General features: G+C 39.7%; 1 protein-coding gene across 1 annotated transcript; it reads left to right on the top strand.

The window, feature by feature from the left end:
* The first annotated feature begins 2,040 nt into the window (after positions 1-2,040).
* Positions 2,041-13,728, top strand: TDRD15 (tudor domain containing 15). The gene is made up of 3 exons (XM_026792233.2): positions 2,041-2,256; positions 3,423-3,488; positions 5,072-13,728. Exon 3 carries the CDS (start codon positions 5,077-5,079, stop codon positions 10,954-10,956), a length of 5,880 nt encoding a protein of 1,959 aa, XP_026648034.1. The 5' UTR covers positions 2,041-2,256; positions 3,423-3,488; positions 5,072-5,076; the 3' UTR covers positions 10,957-13,728.
* The last annotated feature ends 667 nt before the right edge of the window (positions 13,729-14,395 follow it).

The following is a 14,395-nucleotide window of genomic DNA, read 5'->3' as shown; positions in this document are numbered from 1 at the left end:
GAATGTTATTGAAGGACCTCACTTCTGAGATCGGGCAGTGTTTTATGCCTACTTGACATTTTCCAATGTGAATATCAACCCTAGGGGGGGAAAAAAATAAAAATCATACAAATTCTGAGCAAAGAGTATCAAACACCCCCCCACCCCACTCCAGTGTCAGAAAAGACATGTTCTCTCGCTGGATATAATTATGTAAATTTCAAATAAATTTTGGAACAAACCCATAGTTAACAAAAAAGTCCTTTTTTCCTTTCGGAAAATGCAAGAAAGCTCCAGAATCCTATTGTACCTGTCAGATTGTCTGGTTATAACTTTTGTTTTTCCTTCCCCCCACATCCCCATCCCACATCCCAGCACAACCTCAGGCAAGCATGACACACTTGCTCCACCATGGTTTAGGCATGCTGAAGGGAAATGGTGCACATTTTTAAAAAGCTGCAAGATTACATTTCTGAGTGTTCTTAGCAGAAGGTCACTGTATTAGAGCTACCATCACCACTGTAATTTTAGTCGGAAAAAATGTAGGTGTCTCTGCCTTTAAAAAAAAGCAATGGTAGCACTCTGCCTTTAGGACTGACTTCAGTCTCAATTACCAGGAAAAACATACCCATACACCACAGCCTGTTGTAGTATTTTGTACTCAGAAGTTCTGGACCTTATCCAGTACCTGAGGCTTCTGAATTTCCCAGTCTTAGGCAACCCTTTCCCTTCACAGTGTAGAGAATGCTAACACAATATAGAACCTTGGGCTCCAGATTTCAGGCTAATGTTCCGGGAAGAACATCTTGCAAGAATCTAACCTCTTCAAAAGATCTGGTTTTATTTTCCCTCTCTTAACATGGTACAAATTAAACCCATTCTTACATAACTCTGACTAACTAGGCTATGCATGTATAGTCTGATCATTGACACCAAGAAAAACTACAAAGATAAACTGGACATTTTACCCAGAAACATGAAATTGAAGTTCCATCAATGACAGACTTCTATAACTTTTGTTCTCAGTAGTTCTTATAAATACTTGACCCTGATAAACATGATGGTTTACCCACAAAATCAAAGCTCCTGTAAATGTCAGGATTAATGCAAGTAGCTACATACCACTTTAACCACACATTACGCAGATTTTAATATAATAGCTGTCTTTGGGACACATGGCCACAAAAACTGACAAATTATATTATATCAAAACCAGTTAAAATTAATTATAAACTGTATTATATCAAACTTATTATGACTAATAATAATAATTTGTAAAAGTTAACACATAACAGAGAAAACCAATAATTCCACAGCTACTTCTATCATTGGGGATTACTACATCTTCAAGTATTGCAAACCCAGCATTTCTCTCTCTTAACTTTGCCAAGTGTAGCTATGGTGCAGCAATGCTGACATTTTGAGAAAACAAAGCGCAAAAACTGAAGATAAACCCTTACAAATTATTATCTACAGCTGAACTCTTTCTAGAGTTCTATCAGTTACAGACATACCATCATGTTGATATTTAGAGGAGTATACTTCCTATCAAGTTTTCTTATACTCTTTGTAAAACAGCCCCAAATAAAATAAAAAACCGACACTGCCTTCAAGCCCCTAAGAAAAATAAAATCTGATGTACATGTAAAAACAAGTGGGGCAGCACTTTGCCCTCTGTTAAGATGTACTTTTCTCAGACTAGAGAATTTCTTTTCACTAATGGGAAAGAATAAGAGCTGTCGAATCCTCTTCGGGCAGCTCCAGTAACTTCTGTGACCCATGGGCACTTTTCTCACGTGACATCCTAAAAATATGACACCTGCAGCATAGAAACGCAAAGGAAAAACAACGAGAAGCAAGCACAAGAACAAACAAATAAAGCACAACTCGAGAAGTAAAGCGAACCAAGCCGCAGCGCCCGCGGGAAGGCGGCACCGGGACTCGAACCCGCGGTCCAGGAGCTCACCCCGGGCTCTCCCGAGTCCCATGGCCGAGGCGCGAAAGTGCCGGGCGGTGCGGCTGCGCACGCGCGTTCCCGGCAGCACGTTCCGGCCGCGCTTCGCGCCGCCATTTTGGGCGTGCGGTGCCGCTGGGTCCGGCTCGGTGCTGCTGCCCGCGGGCGGTGAGGCGGCTGCGGCGGCTGCCGGAGGCTGCTGGAAGGCACTAGAGGCTGCTGGAAGGCGCTGGAGGCTGCTGGAAGGCGCTGGGCTCCGCTCGGCTCCGCTCCCCCATCCCCCTGGGCGGCCGCTGCCTCTGCCCGTGCCCGGCTCCTCTCAGGTGAGTGCCGCGTCAGACAGTGTCGGCCAGAGCGCCTGCTTTGGAGCGCAGGCAGCTCAACCTGTACCTTGTGTCTTGCATTTGGTTGCATTTAAAAGTCCTTTTGTTATGGCATGAATTGTCTTTGACTTAGTGGTGCGCGATGGAACTCTGCGTTTTGATGGCTGAAATGTTGCAAGCAAATACAAATGTGTGACCACTCCTGCTTAGAAAGTAGGTGGTGGGTGCCTGCCTGGTGTTCCTCTGACTGGTTTGGGTTTTGGAGCTTCAGTGAGGGAAGTATAGCCATACTGTGATTTTAGGAAGGTGGATTCAGTTTTTCAGTTTTGTGATTTTGCTTTTTGTAATCTTAAGATTGTAGTTCAGCTAAGTATGAGGAACTTTTCCAGGGTGTGTTTATCAGGCAGGAGGAGGATTTAGAGAATTGCAGAATGGTTTGTGTTGGAAGGAACGTTAAAGTTCATCGGCTTTCAGCCCCGTTGCCATGGGCAGGGACCCCTTCTGTTGGAGCAGGTTCCTCAGAGTGCCGTCCAACCTGGGCTTGAACACTTCCAGGGATGGGGCAGGCACAGCTTCCCTGTACAACCTGTTCTAGTGCTTCACCACCTTCACAATAAAGTATTTCTTTGTAATAGCTCTTCTAAATCTACTTCTTTTCAGTTAAAAGACATTTCCCCCATTTCCTGTTATCCCATGCGCTTGTAAAAGGTCCCTTTCCATCCCCTTTAGGTATTGTAGGGTACTATAAGGTTTCTGTGGAACTGGCCCTTTTTCAGGGTGAACAGCCCAACTCCTTTAGCCTGTCTCCACAGGAGAGGTGCTCCAGCCCTCTCATCATTTTTGTGGCCTCTTCTGAGCTCGCTCCCACATATCCATGTTCTTCTGTGCTGGGCACCCCGGAGCTGGATGCAGCCCTGCAGCTGGGGTCTCGTAGGGCAGGACAGAGGGACAGAATCGCCTCCCTGGAGCTGCCGCCCACGCTGCCTTTGATGCAGCCCAGGTTGTGTTTGAGTTCCTGGACTGTGAGTGGGCAGTGCAGGGTCATGTTGAGCTTCTTGTCAACAAACACCCCCAAGACACTATCCTCAGGGGTGCTCTCAGTAGAAGTACAAGAATTTAGTTGATGTGTATTTTTCTAATGATTTTTCTACCGTTCTTCCTCATAGATACGTAGTTGTCGACTACTGGGCTGTGTTTCCTTTAGAAGATGTGTTACTAATGAAGGTGGAAAGGTGAGTAAACAGCAAAAGGCCATTTTGTCATCTGTAGAAATGTGGCTTTGTCAGTGTGATGCTGTTACTCAGACTGTGATAACAGACAAGCATTAATGCACAAATTGTTTTATTTTGTTATGTGTTAGTGCAAAGAGGGCAGAGTTTCAGTCAGGCCCCTTCTAAGGTTTAAGTCTCTGTAGTGATCAAATGTTTCTTCCAGGCAGACAGGACCAATTCCTTAAGGCTGTTTGCTTGCATGAAGAACACCCAGATTTTCACTTTCTGTTACAGGGGAAGGTGGATAAAAGGGGTCTTGTTGAAGCAGGAATTTGTGAGATCTGGGTTTAATACTGCTTTTACTGGGAGGAGGGTTGTTTTTTTTTAGTGTCCAGTGGTTTTGATTTTTTGGGTTTGTTTTTTTGCTTGGTTTTAGAAGTTATGCATCCTTCATCCTTCTGCCCTACTGCTTTACAGTAGGGATGTCAATTTATTTATTAGAGGGAGTTTTTTGTGTTTTTGTGTGTTTTTTGTGGGAGGGGTTTAAATTTTTTTGGGAACTAGAATGATAGGGATCAGTATTTTTTCTGAAGACAGGTTATGTGTTCACCACCTGCTTCATGTTTGGTTGTGATGAAAACTATCATGACAATTTTATTAAAGATTTCTTGCAGGCTAAGGGGATCGCCCTAAATCCCTGTAGTTGAAATTGAAAGTTCTAAGTTCCAGCTTTACATAAAAATTCATAAATAAAGGTTTTCTTTGTCCAGACTATCCTTGAGCACTTATCCACTGTCTTTACATTTGATGTTGTGTACTTCAAATTACTTTGTTAGAACAGCAGTTCATTTAATGGAATTTTGCTTGAATAAATTATCATCATACACAGCCTTTTTAAACAGTGTGAAGTCACAGATTCACTGAATCATTGACGTATGAATTTAACTGGAAGTTGGGCTTCAAGACTGGATTACAGATTAGAAGAGTGTCTGATTGTTGTGAAGGTATTTAAAGTGTCACACTCAGAGTGTTGAGACCATACAAAACACAGCTGGCACAGTTGTGACTTGATGAGCAGTGCAGAGATGTTGCACATGGATGATAATCTCAGTATGTCCTTCCAATTATGCGAACCTTAAATGTGCTGTTGGTACAGACAGCCAGAGTAAACAGTAGAGCATGGACCTATAAATTGTCAGTGATTTGAAGAAGTGATTTAGGTAGAAAATGCAGGGTAAGTAGGGGATGGCTCCTTGGTCTTACACAGATTAAAAGGAAGGAGAAACAGAGTGGAATACCTTGGTGTTATTGTGGGAGCAACATTTTGCTTGAAAATTAATCTTAGGTGATAAAAAATCTGTTGCCACGTGAGCGAATCCAGAGGTAGCTTTTTTCATGTTACCTGAGCATGTCTTTTCTAAGATAATTGCACGGAGTGTATCCCACTTGCCTAAAACATGGCATTCTTAAATGTTCAGTGTATGTTTTAACCATGAATTTTAATAATATGCTGTTAAACCATTTTGAAAAAAAATGTCATGTAAGGAATTGGAAAGAAAAAATACTGAAAATTATCAAGATGATCATACTCTTTTTCTTTGCAGACAGGATGGAATCTCTGACTCCTTCACCAGACTCAGTAGATAAGAAATTGAAGATAACTCATGTAGAATGCCATCCTGAGTGCTTGGTTATAGTGTTCCAGGCTCAGTACAACACAGGATGTGAGCTTGACTATTTCATACTACAAAATGAAATACAGCGTGTGTTCAAAGTAAAAGATGATGTCTGTGTTGGTGGATCTTGCTTGGTGGAAGACACAGAAGGAGAATGGCACAGAGGAAGAGTTCTGAAAAAAAAAGGGAATATCTGTGAGACTTTTCTTATAGACACTGGACATGTGTTGGCTGTTGAGGAAACACATCTTGCTGCTGCTAGTGATAAATTGTTTCAGCTGCCTCCAAAGGTGGTTTTGGGTGTTTTTGCAAGCATACTTCCTCTTGGAGAAAGATGGGGTCCAAAAGCTGTTAACTATTTTTCATCTCTGGTAGGATTACAGATCACTGGTCATGTGAAGGCTGTTACACCATATCAGCTGTTTATTCTAGAAGTGCCTAAGATTATTACTGATGTTCTTGAACTGCAGCTAGGTAAATTTATTGATGGAGATTCATTTTGTCTTGTTGTAGGAACTTTAAGAGCATTGCCCCAAGGAATGCTTTGTAAGAGAATGCCACAACTGTTGACACAGCAGTATCCCTTCAGGGAGTTACTTACCTTAAATAATTCTGAGAAACCAACAGATTTTTGGCATGTTCCAGATCAACTCTTTCCATGTCTACCTGTTGGCAGTAAAGAAAATGTCAAAATAACTGGTGCAGTAAGTCCAAATAAATTTTATTGTCAGATACAGAAATGGCAGAAGGAGCTGGAATGTTTGACAGGAGCTATGCATTTGTACTATGAAGCTCTTGTTGGAGAAAATACCACATCTTGTGATAGTTTCGGGCTGCTCTGTGCTGCCAAGAGGCAAAACGGACAGTGGCATAGAGGAGTGATAAAACAACTTCTCTCTGACCACGTGGAGGTCTGGTTTATGGATTTTGGCATTATCGAAGCTGTGCCACCTAGTTGTATTCGAAAACTGAAAGCTGAGTTCATGACATTACCAATGATTTCATTTCCATGTACGCTGTCTTGTTTTGGTAGTCAGGATGAAGCAGTAGTAAAATTTCAGCTCAAAGAACTTATCCAAGCCTTAGTAGGACAAACTTCTGTGTGTGTCCAAGTTGACTTGTACAATAACACTGAACGCTTGTATTATATAACGCTGCAGAAACAAAATCTTGGCACTAATGCTGAGCATCCAGAAGACCAGAATGAGACAGCTGCACTGTGTGTCTCGCTTTTGGAAACAAAAACCAGAAGTGTCGCACTAAACCACAAACCAAGTCCTGAAAGGAACAATTCGTCTAAGAATTGCTCTGGAAACAAAGATAAAAAAGCCTGCTTACCTGAACGGGACATTTCTTTCTCCAGCCACTGCAAGAGAGTAGAGATGCAAATGAACTCTTTTTATGGAGCTTTTGTAGTATATGTCATAAATCCATCTGACTTTTGGATTCAAACTTGTAGATACCAGAATGAGTTTCATGCCTTGATGAAAAACATTGCCTGCACATACAGTCAGTGTAGAGATGATGAGATGGTCCTTAAAAAGCCAGAACCGGGGTTGCTGTGCTGTGCTCGGTATAGCAGGGATGGGTGTTATTACCGGGGTGTTGTCACCAAAGTGTTTCGTGTTAGCGTTATGGTTTACTTTTTGGATTTTGGAAATACAGATACTATACCTTGTCACTATGTGAAAACATTGCTTCCCGAGTTTTCTGATTTACCAGCTTTAGCTGTGTGTTGTTCCCTTGCTTGCACATTTCCTGTTGATGGTGTGTGGGTTAAAAAAGAAACTGATTTCTTTAAAAATGTGGTGTTGAACAAACCACTGCTGCTTCATGTTGTTGGAAAGCAAAACAACAAGTACGTTGTTAATGTGCAGTGTCATACTGGTTTCCTGCAAGGAAACGTTGCCACGTGCATGGTGCAAGCTGGTTTTGCTGAATATCGGCTGAAGCCACCAGAGCCTGTTGTAAGGGCAGCAAAAAAGCGGCACAGTGGGAATCACCTCAAATGTAAAAAAGAAAAAATCTATGCAGAGAACACCAGTAATACTTGCAAAAATAAGGCATCTGGAAATGGAGATGTGCTTCAGAAGGAAAAATCATTAAATGTGCCGCCAGTGCCTAGAGAATCTGTTGTGCCATCTTGTTCGGGAGAAGGTGCTGTCTCTAAAATGCATAGGTTGGTATGTGCGGAAAAATTAGTTTATAAGGAGCTTGTGTTTAAACCAGGAACTGTTCATGAAGTGGTGTGTTCTTGCATCTTTTCCCCAGCAGATTTTTCATGTCAACTGCAAAGCAAACTGCCAGAGCTAAATAACTTAATGGGAAAAATTCAGACATATTATAAAGATCATACCACCCCGTACAAAACTGGACAGGCTGCCTGTGTTGTTAAGTATCCCAGAGATGGGAAGTGGTACAGAGCAACTGTTGTGCAGGAGATATCCACAGATGAAGTTGTTGTGGTTTTTGTAGACTATGGTTATCAGGAAAGAGTTTCACTTAAAGATGTACAGGGTGTTCTTCCAGATTTTCTAATTCTAGAGAGTCAAGCATTTCGATGTGGACTTAAAAATGTAATCTTACAGACTGACTCGATCAATTGGTCTGAAGAAGTGCATAGACAATTTGAAGACTTCATTTCTTCTTCTAGAGGACCACTGACTTGCACCATTTATGCTCTTGTTCTTCTGGGCCCCAACTGTTTATGCAATGTAGTTGACTTACGGACTCCACTTAATAGTGTAGAGGAATTCCTCAGAGAGCGTGGTCTCACCCAGCCTGAATGTATTGGACTGAGAAACCTTTCATGTTTGGGTTCTCTGTACAGTTTTTGCTATTCATCTTTTAATATAAAAGTTGGAGGTGAGGAGGAGGTTTATATAACTCACATAAATAGTCCCTCAGAATTCTATTGTCAGCTTAACCGCAACTCTGAAACTCTTGAGGCATTGATGAAGAAGGTTAGTGACGTAAGTCAAACATCACGTAATGTAAATTACCATGGCAATGCACGACTGTGTATAGCCAAATATGTGGAAGATGGTCTCTTTTACAGAGCTTTGGCTTTTCCTGTGGAATCAACGTCCTTTCTGTTGGTTGACTATGTGGATTTTGGAAATAGGAGTATGGTGGAGAGAGACCAGTTGATGCCTATTCCATATTCTGCCACTGACCTACTATTCACACCCATGCAAGCTATTAAATTCTGTCTGTCAGATCTTAGGGGGGCAGAATTTCCAGCAAGAATTACTACATGGTTTGTGAAAACATTCCTTGGTAAACTGCTGAAGGCTGTAATTTTATCCAGAGAACCAGATGGAAAGGTTGTTGTGGAGTTGTATGATGGACAGCTCAAAGTAAGTCAGAAAATTAAAGAAAAGGTATTGGCAGAGTTGGCACAGAAAAACCATACGGAACAATTTAGAAGTAATGAAGGAGGGATATGTCACATGAAAGATGACAAAGAAATTAATAAAGTTAGTGTTAAAGATCCTGAAATACTTAAATTGAAAACTGAAGTGAAATGCCAAGCCTATGATGAGTATTTCCAGACAGATACTGGTGAGAATTTCGGAGATGAAGAGCAGACTGCATGTAGCACACCAAAGTTGTGTAGTGGATTCTCAAAACAGCAAACTTTACATGACAGCAAAGAGCAAAGTTTTAGAAATACTTTCAGTGCTCTTCTGGAGAATGGAGAGGAACCTTGGATTGGACAACCTGCTTCTCACTCCCTCTCTTATTCTGCTTTACATTTAAAGGAAATAACTGTAAATGCTCTCTCTGAATCTCAGAAAGAAAGACCAAATTGTACAGGTCAACAGGAAAGGAGTAATAAAAATATACCTACATTAAGCAGCCTTCCTGAACGTGATATCCAGGTGAATACTGAAGTAGCAGGTTATATTTCTCATATGAACAGTCCATCAAGTTTCTATGTTCACTTTGCAGAGGATGAAAACTTAATAATAAAATTAGCAGATGATTTGAATGAAAGCTTGGAGAATACAGGTCGGGAAAATTGCTTAAATGAGCTCATGGTAGGGAATCTCATCGTTGCAGAGCATGACGCTGATTGTTTTTACTATAGAGCAGTTATTAAAACTCTGAAATCGGGAAGCTCCTATGAGGTAGAATTTATTGACTATGGTAATACTGCAGTTGTAAGTTCGTCAAAAATCTGCAGGATTCCAGAAAAGTTCTTAACTCTGCCAAGGTTTAGTGTTCATTGTTTCCTTAGCAGTGTAAAAAGTGTTCCTGGGGAAAGCTGGACTAAAGAAAGTGCTGCATATTTTGCAAGAGCAGTAAGTGACAAGCCAGTAGCTTGCAAGTTCTTAGAGCAACATGGAGAAAAATGGGAAATAGATGTAATTTGTGATGGAGAGTCTTTGTCTAACAGCCTTTTGCATAAAATAGACAACATAAAGTGGAATAGCACATGGGTATTTTCTTTGGAAAATAAACCTAAACAACATGGTAATCCTCGAAAGTCTAAGAACAGTTTAGGTGGCCAAAATAAAACCAAGGCTTCTGGGATGAAAAATATTTCTGTAAAACCCTTAAGTCTCCTTCATCAGGTTTTAAATTCTGGACAAGTAGAAGCAGCAGAAGTAGTTAATATTTCAAAGAGTGGAGAATTTTATGTACAGTTACTTAAAAATCTGCAAATACTACATGAGTTAAATGTAATGCTTGACAAAGAAGCACAAAGAAGTGATTTGATTAGAGTGGATGACATTGAACAGGGTCTGGAATGCATTACACAATCGGAAAGGAACTTAAAATGGAATCGATCAAAAGTGATAAAGAAATTTGTCAGGGAAAAGTTAATGCTAGTTTTTTTCATGGATTATGGCACATGTGAGATGGTATCCTTAAATAATGCAAAGATGCTCAGTGATGAGATTAAAAGTATTCCTAAACAAGCTGTTTATTGTAGGTGGATTTGTTTTAAAAACCTGAAGAAAATTCACTTAGACCATGTAGTAAATGCACTTCTAGATTGTGAAATAAGGATCTTGTTTTTGAGATACTTGAAATCATCTGATATCTGGGAGGTAGATATTTTAGTAGGACAAGTTACACTTCAGGAGTATTTGAACCAGGTCTTAAGTCATTGTTGGACAATTGTTGGACCAGAAAAATGTAGTAATACAAACTGTAAGGAGTTTGATACATCATTCAAGATAAATTCAGTCATGTGGATGCTGCTGCGTAGTGGCAGAACATATCCTGGGTGTGCAACTGCAGTTACTGATCCTTCAAACTTCAGCATCCAGTTTGAAATCTTCTTTGATTGCATGCGAAACTTGTCCTTGCTGCTCTCTGACCTTCCTGACAACTTGCCAGCTCTGCCAGAAGAACTTGTGATACCTGGTGCTAGCTGCTTGATCGAGTTTGGGCAGGAAGCAGAGTGGTACAGGGCAGAAATTAGTGAAGTAACAGATCAGTCTGTTGTTCTTACGTTTATTGATTATGGCTTTCTGAAGACCATACCTTATTCTGAGATCCATAAACTTAAAGTTGTTCCAGAAAGTCTGTTATACTTGCCACGCTTGGCACACCCTTGCTCTTTGCATGATACGGTTCCTGGGGAGGGGGAACACTGGAGTGAGGAAGCTATACTTCTGTTTGAGCAGCTTCTTCATAAACCAGGTCTGATATTTCATGTTATCCACTATGGCTCTGAAATGAAGTTAGAGGTGGATGTTTTGTGTGAAGATAGGAATCTGTCTGATGCTTTAATTGCTGCAGGCCATGCAGTCTGCTCTCACAGTAGGTGCTGTCCCATTGCAGTTGACAGACTCTAATCAGAAAAAAGAATTGCAAGTGAAGTGGCCAGATTCTAGTTACTATGCTTCCCTTTGTGAACTAGTGTAATTATGATAACAATTCTCATTTTGCTGACAGAAGAATAGAAACAAAAAAGTGTTTTGAAGCACAGCATTAGCTGTAAAAAGTTTCAAAGAAGAGAGTGTGGTGAAATGGCTGCTGGAATACCATTAACAAAGGATCTGAGTTTACAACACTGAAAGGAAGGAAAACCTACAAAAGATGGACAGTACTGTGAGGATGGGATTTTTTCAGCATTATGATGACAAGAGAAGTAAAGTTATCATAACAAAAAGTAAATCTGCTACCAGAAACCCTGGTTGAGGCTTGTGATTCTGATGTTCTACAGTCTGGAAGGACAGTGTGTGAAGCTACTGTCAAAGAATTAGTTGAATGATCAGTAGGTTGCAGTTAGAAAAGCACTACTTCAAAGGAAAATAAACCAGACAGCCTCTTTGTTGGAATGCTCTCAAAGTTTTTGTATGTATAGATACAGTCTTTATTTGCAGTAACATCTGGTTTACAGGGTGATGTCTCCATGTTTTGGATGTTCAGAAAACAAAGATGCCAGACATTTTCTTTGGTTCTGATTCCAGAGTTTCCATGTGAGAAAAGTTTCAATGTTCATTACGATTAAGCCAAAAATAGGGATCCCCATTTATGGGAGAGACATGCATTAGGTTGTTCTCAATTAGTTCTTGGTGTAAAGATGCTATTGCCCCTTCTGAACATTCTCTTAGCATCTAAGTTGCATAATTTTGGGATTTTTTACTCTTCCAAGCATGCATTCCACTGATAGTTCTCCTTCATCCTCCTCCCCATCAGAATGAAGAGAGGGGCTTTTCTCTTGAGTGCTTAGTCAATACACTGTAAAGTCAAAATATTGTTTCTATCTTAAAGGGGAACATTCAGAACCTTTTGTTTTTCTCCTTTGTGGGAGGAAGAAATTTCAAAACTGAAAAGTTATGGTAGTACTGTGTATCTTAGCGAGGTGGTTTTTTTCAGTATCTAGTCTTAAATTGTAAGAATTTGTCTGTTTTTCTGATGTATTTGTTTATTTATTTTATTGTTTGCCCTCACCTCCTTCCTCTGTTGTTTGGACAAAGTATGAAGTGTCATGAAGCAGTGAGGTGTTTACTTTGTATGCTCTGTGATAGTTTGAATTTCTGTGAGAAAATGAATACAGCCCTAGTGGTAGACAGCATATCTTATGCATCTCTAGAAGTAGACAAGATTTAACAACACACATGCCCTTTGTCCCCCAGTTCCCCCCTCCCACCCCCTCCATATCACAATGTATTTAATTTATGTGAAAACCTGAAAGCTTTATCTGGAAAACAGATTTTTTTTTTTTTCCCCCAGTAAGAGAGACATCTCTGGGAAAGTCAAATAAGAGGTGAGCCAATGCCAGCTGATCTTTACAACGTTCACTCTGCTGGTGAATTATTCTTGCAGCTTATATTATTTTCATAGTACAAGTGAAAAATGCCCATTTCTAACAAATCAGAAAATGTGTAAGATAAAATTGCTCAATTAGTACTCTTTAAAATATCAGTAATGTTATGTTAATATAGTGATTTAAAAAAAAGGGGTGGGGGTTGTAACCATTTGTAATTGTTTTCTTTATATTGAATTGTTTCTTTATATTTCAGAATTTCAAGGTTTTCCTGCTAAAATTGTAAGCTTACCTGGCACATTCTTTGTCAATAGTTAGATATACTGCTGGCTGTTAGTATAAAACACAAAGGTTGTATTGTGCAACATTACTCATGTTGAGTGATGACTTCACACTTGCTGTGCTGGTTCATTGTAGTGCGACGTAGAGGCACTGACACTTACATATTAATTAACACTGATTCTAACTTCTGGCTGTCTTTCAGTTGGAAAAGTAGGATCTTGGGCATCTGTTCTTTTTAAAAATCATTTGGATACCCTAAGTGCAGACATGTTGTGTACAGTAATACACAACTTGAATATTTTAAGTAGATTTTTTTTGCTTATGTATATTGTGCTTTAACTTGTATGTAGTTGTAGAATATTGCTTCTTTAATGTTCCAAAATGGAGCCTAGAAATGATGTATGAATAAGGAAAAAAAATAAACAGCTGTGTGTACTCTTTTTATGTTTCGCAAATTGCAAATGTTAGATTTATTTGCAAGAATGTGTTTTGTTTTCAACTTGTAATGAGACTAGCTTGTGATAGTAATTCTTTTACTGAAGGTCTGATACTCAAAATGCTTCAAGTAAAAATCAGATAATTGAAAGTATTTCAGGATTATACTGCATCTGTAAATATAAAGAATGTCTTGTTGCCTCTGTTGATGCTGGTTCTCAGAAGTGCATTACAAGGATGTGTTATGATCGTTAGATTAAGTTGCTGGGAGGTCTGGCTGTGTATTTTATGCCCAGTCTTTTTTCTCTGGTGTGTAACTCTGCTGTTAATACATTTTTCTTGTAAGAAGGAGAATCTATGCTCAGAACCCAGTTGGAAGAAGTTGTCAATTATTTAGGATGTAGAAGTTTAGGTATATTTTCCTATTTGTTCTTGGATGAGCATAGTGCTGAACAAATGCAGTACTTTCTGTAGTAGTAATTTTTTTTTGCTGAAATTTAATTTGAAAGTAATGCTTATATTTTTATATTTTTGTATTTATTTATACTGTATCATTGATGACTGTGATTATTTTTAATCCACAAAAGTGATAGAGAACCAGTTTCATTTCTTTGGAATTCAAAACTTTCATGTGTATACTGCCTTTCTGTCATCAATAAAATGAATACTAAAACTAATAAGTAAAATGCATATCTCCTCTGTGTAACTTGCTCTGCCTAACACATTTTGAAGGTTTCTGTGACCTTTGCTGCTAGTGAATGCATTGGGAAATATCTGAAGCTACCTAAGTATGTCTTGCGTGGGACTTCTAAGGGGAAGTACCTCTTGCTGATTTTGCTGAACGTTTTTGGCTGATCACTACCTCCAGAGGAAATGTGCCACCAGAACCAACTTGAGCCACCAGAAATTGTGGGCCTGAGAGTTGGAGACAAGATCCTGGAGGATTCATGTAGGAAGAGAGACAAAGAAGGAAAAGGTTTCACTGGGGGTAGGAGATGGGTGGTTCAGGTGCTTTGAAAGGGCTGAATAGTTACTGAATGTTTGTATGAGTCAGGCAACATAGAAGTGCAAGCTTTCAGGCAGAAATTGATGCTTCAGTGCTAAAATAGTGTGTTGAGATTAGCTTTCAGTAAAAAGTTAGGAAATTAAGTGGGAGTGTAGTGTTTGAGGAAGAGCTCCTACAAACTAACAAATTATCATCAGTTTCATAAAGGTGAATTCAGGGGTGGAAAAGAGCCTTTGACAGTGCTTTTAATTACTTGTAACATCTTCAGAGGACTGTGTGTGCATGCTTGAGGATGTTG

Source organism: Zonotrichia albicollis, chromosome 3 (assembly GCF_047830755.1).
Source record: "Zonotrichia albicollis isolate bZonAlb1 chromosome 3, bZonAlb1.hap1, whole genome shotgun sequence".
Lineage (NCBI taxonomy): Eukaryota > Metazoa > Chordata > Aves > Passeriformes > Passerellidae > Zonotrichia > Zonotrichia albicollis.
The sequence above is the reverse complement of the archived record's forward strand: the minus strand, read 5'-3'. Positions and strand labels throughout refer to the sequence as shown.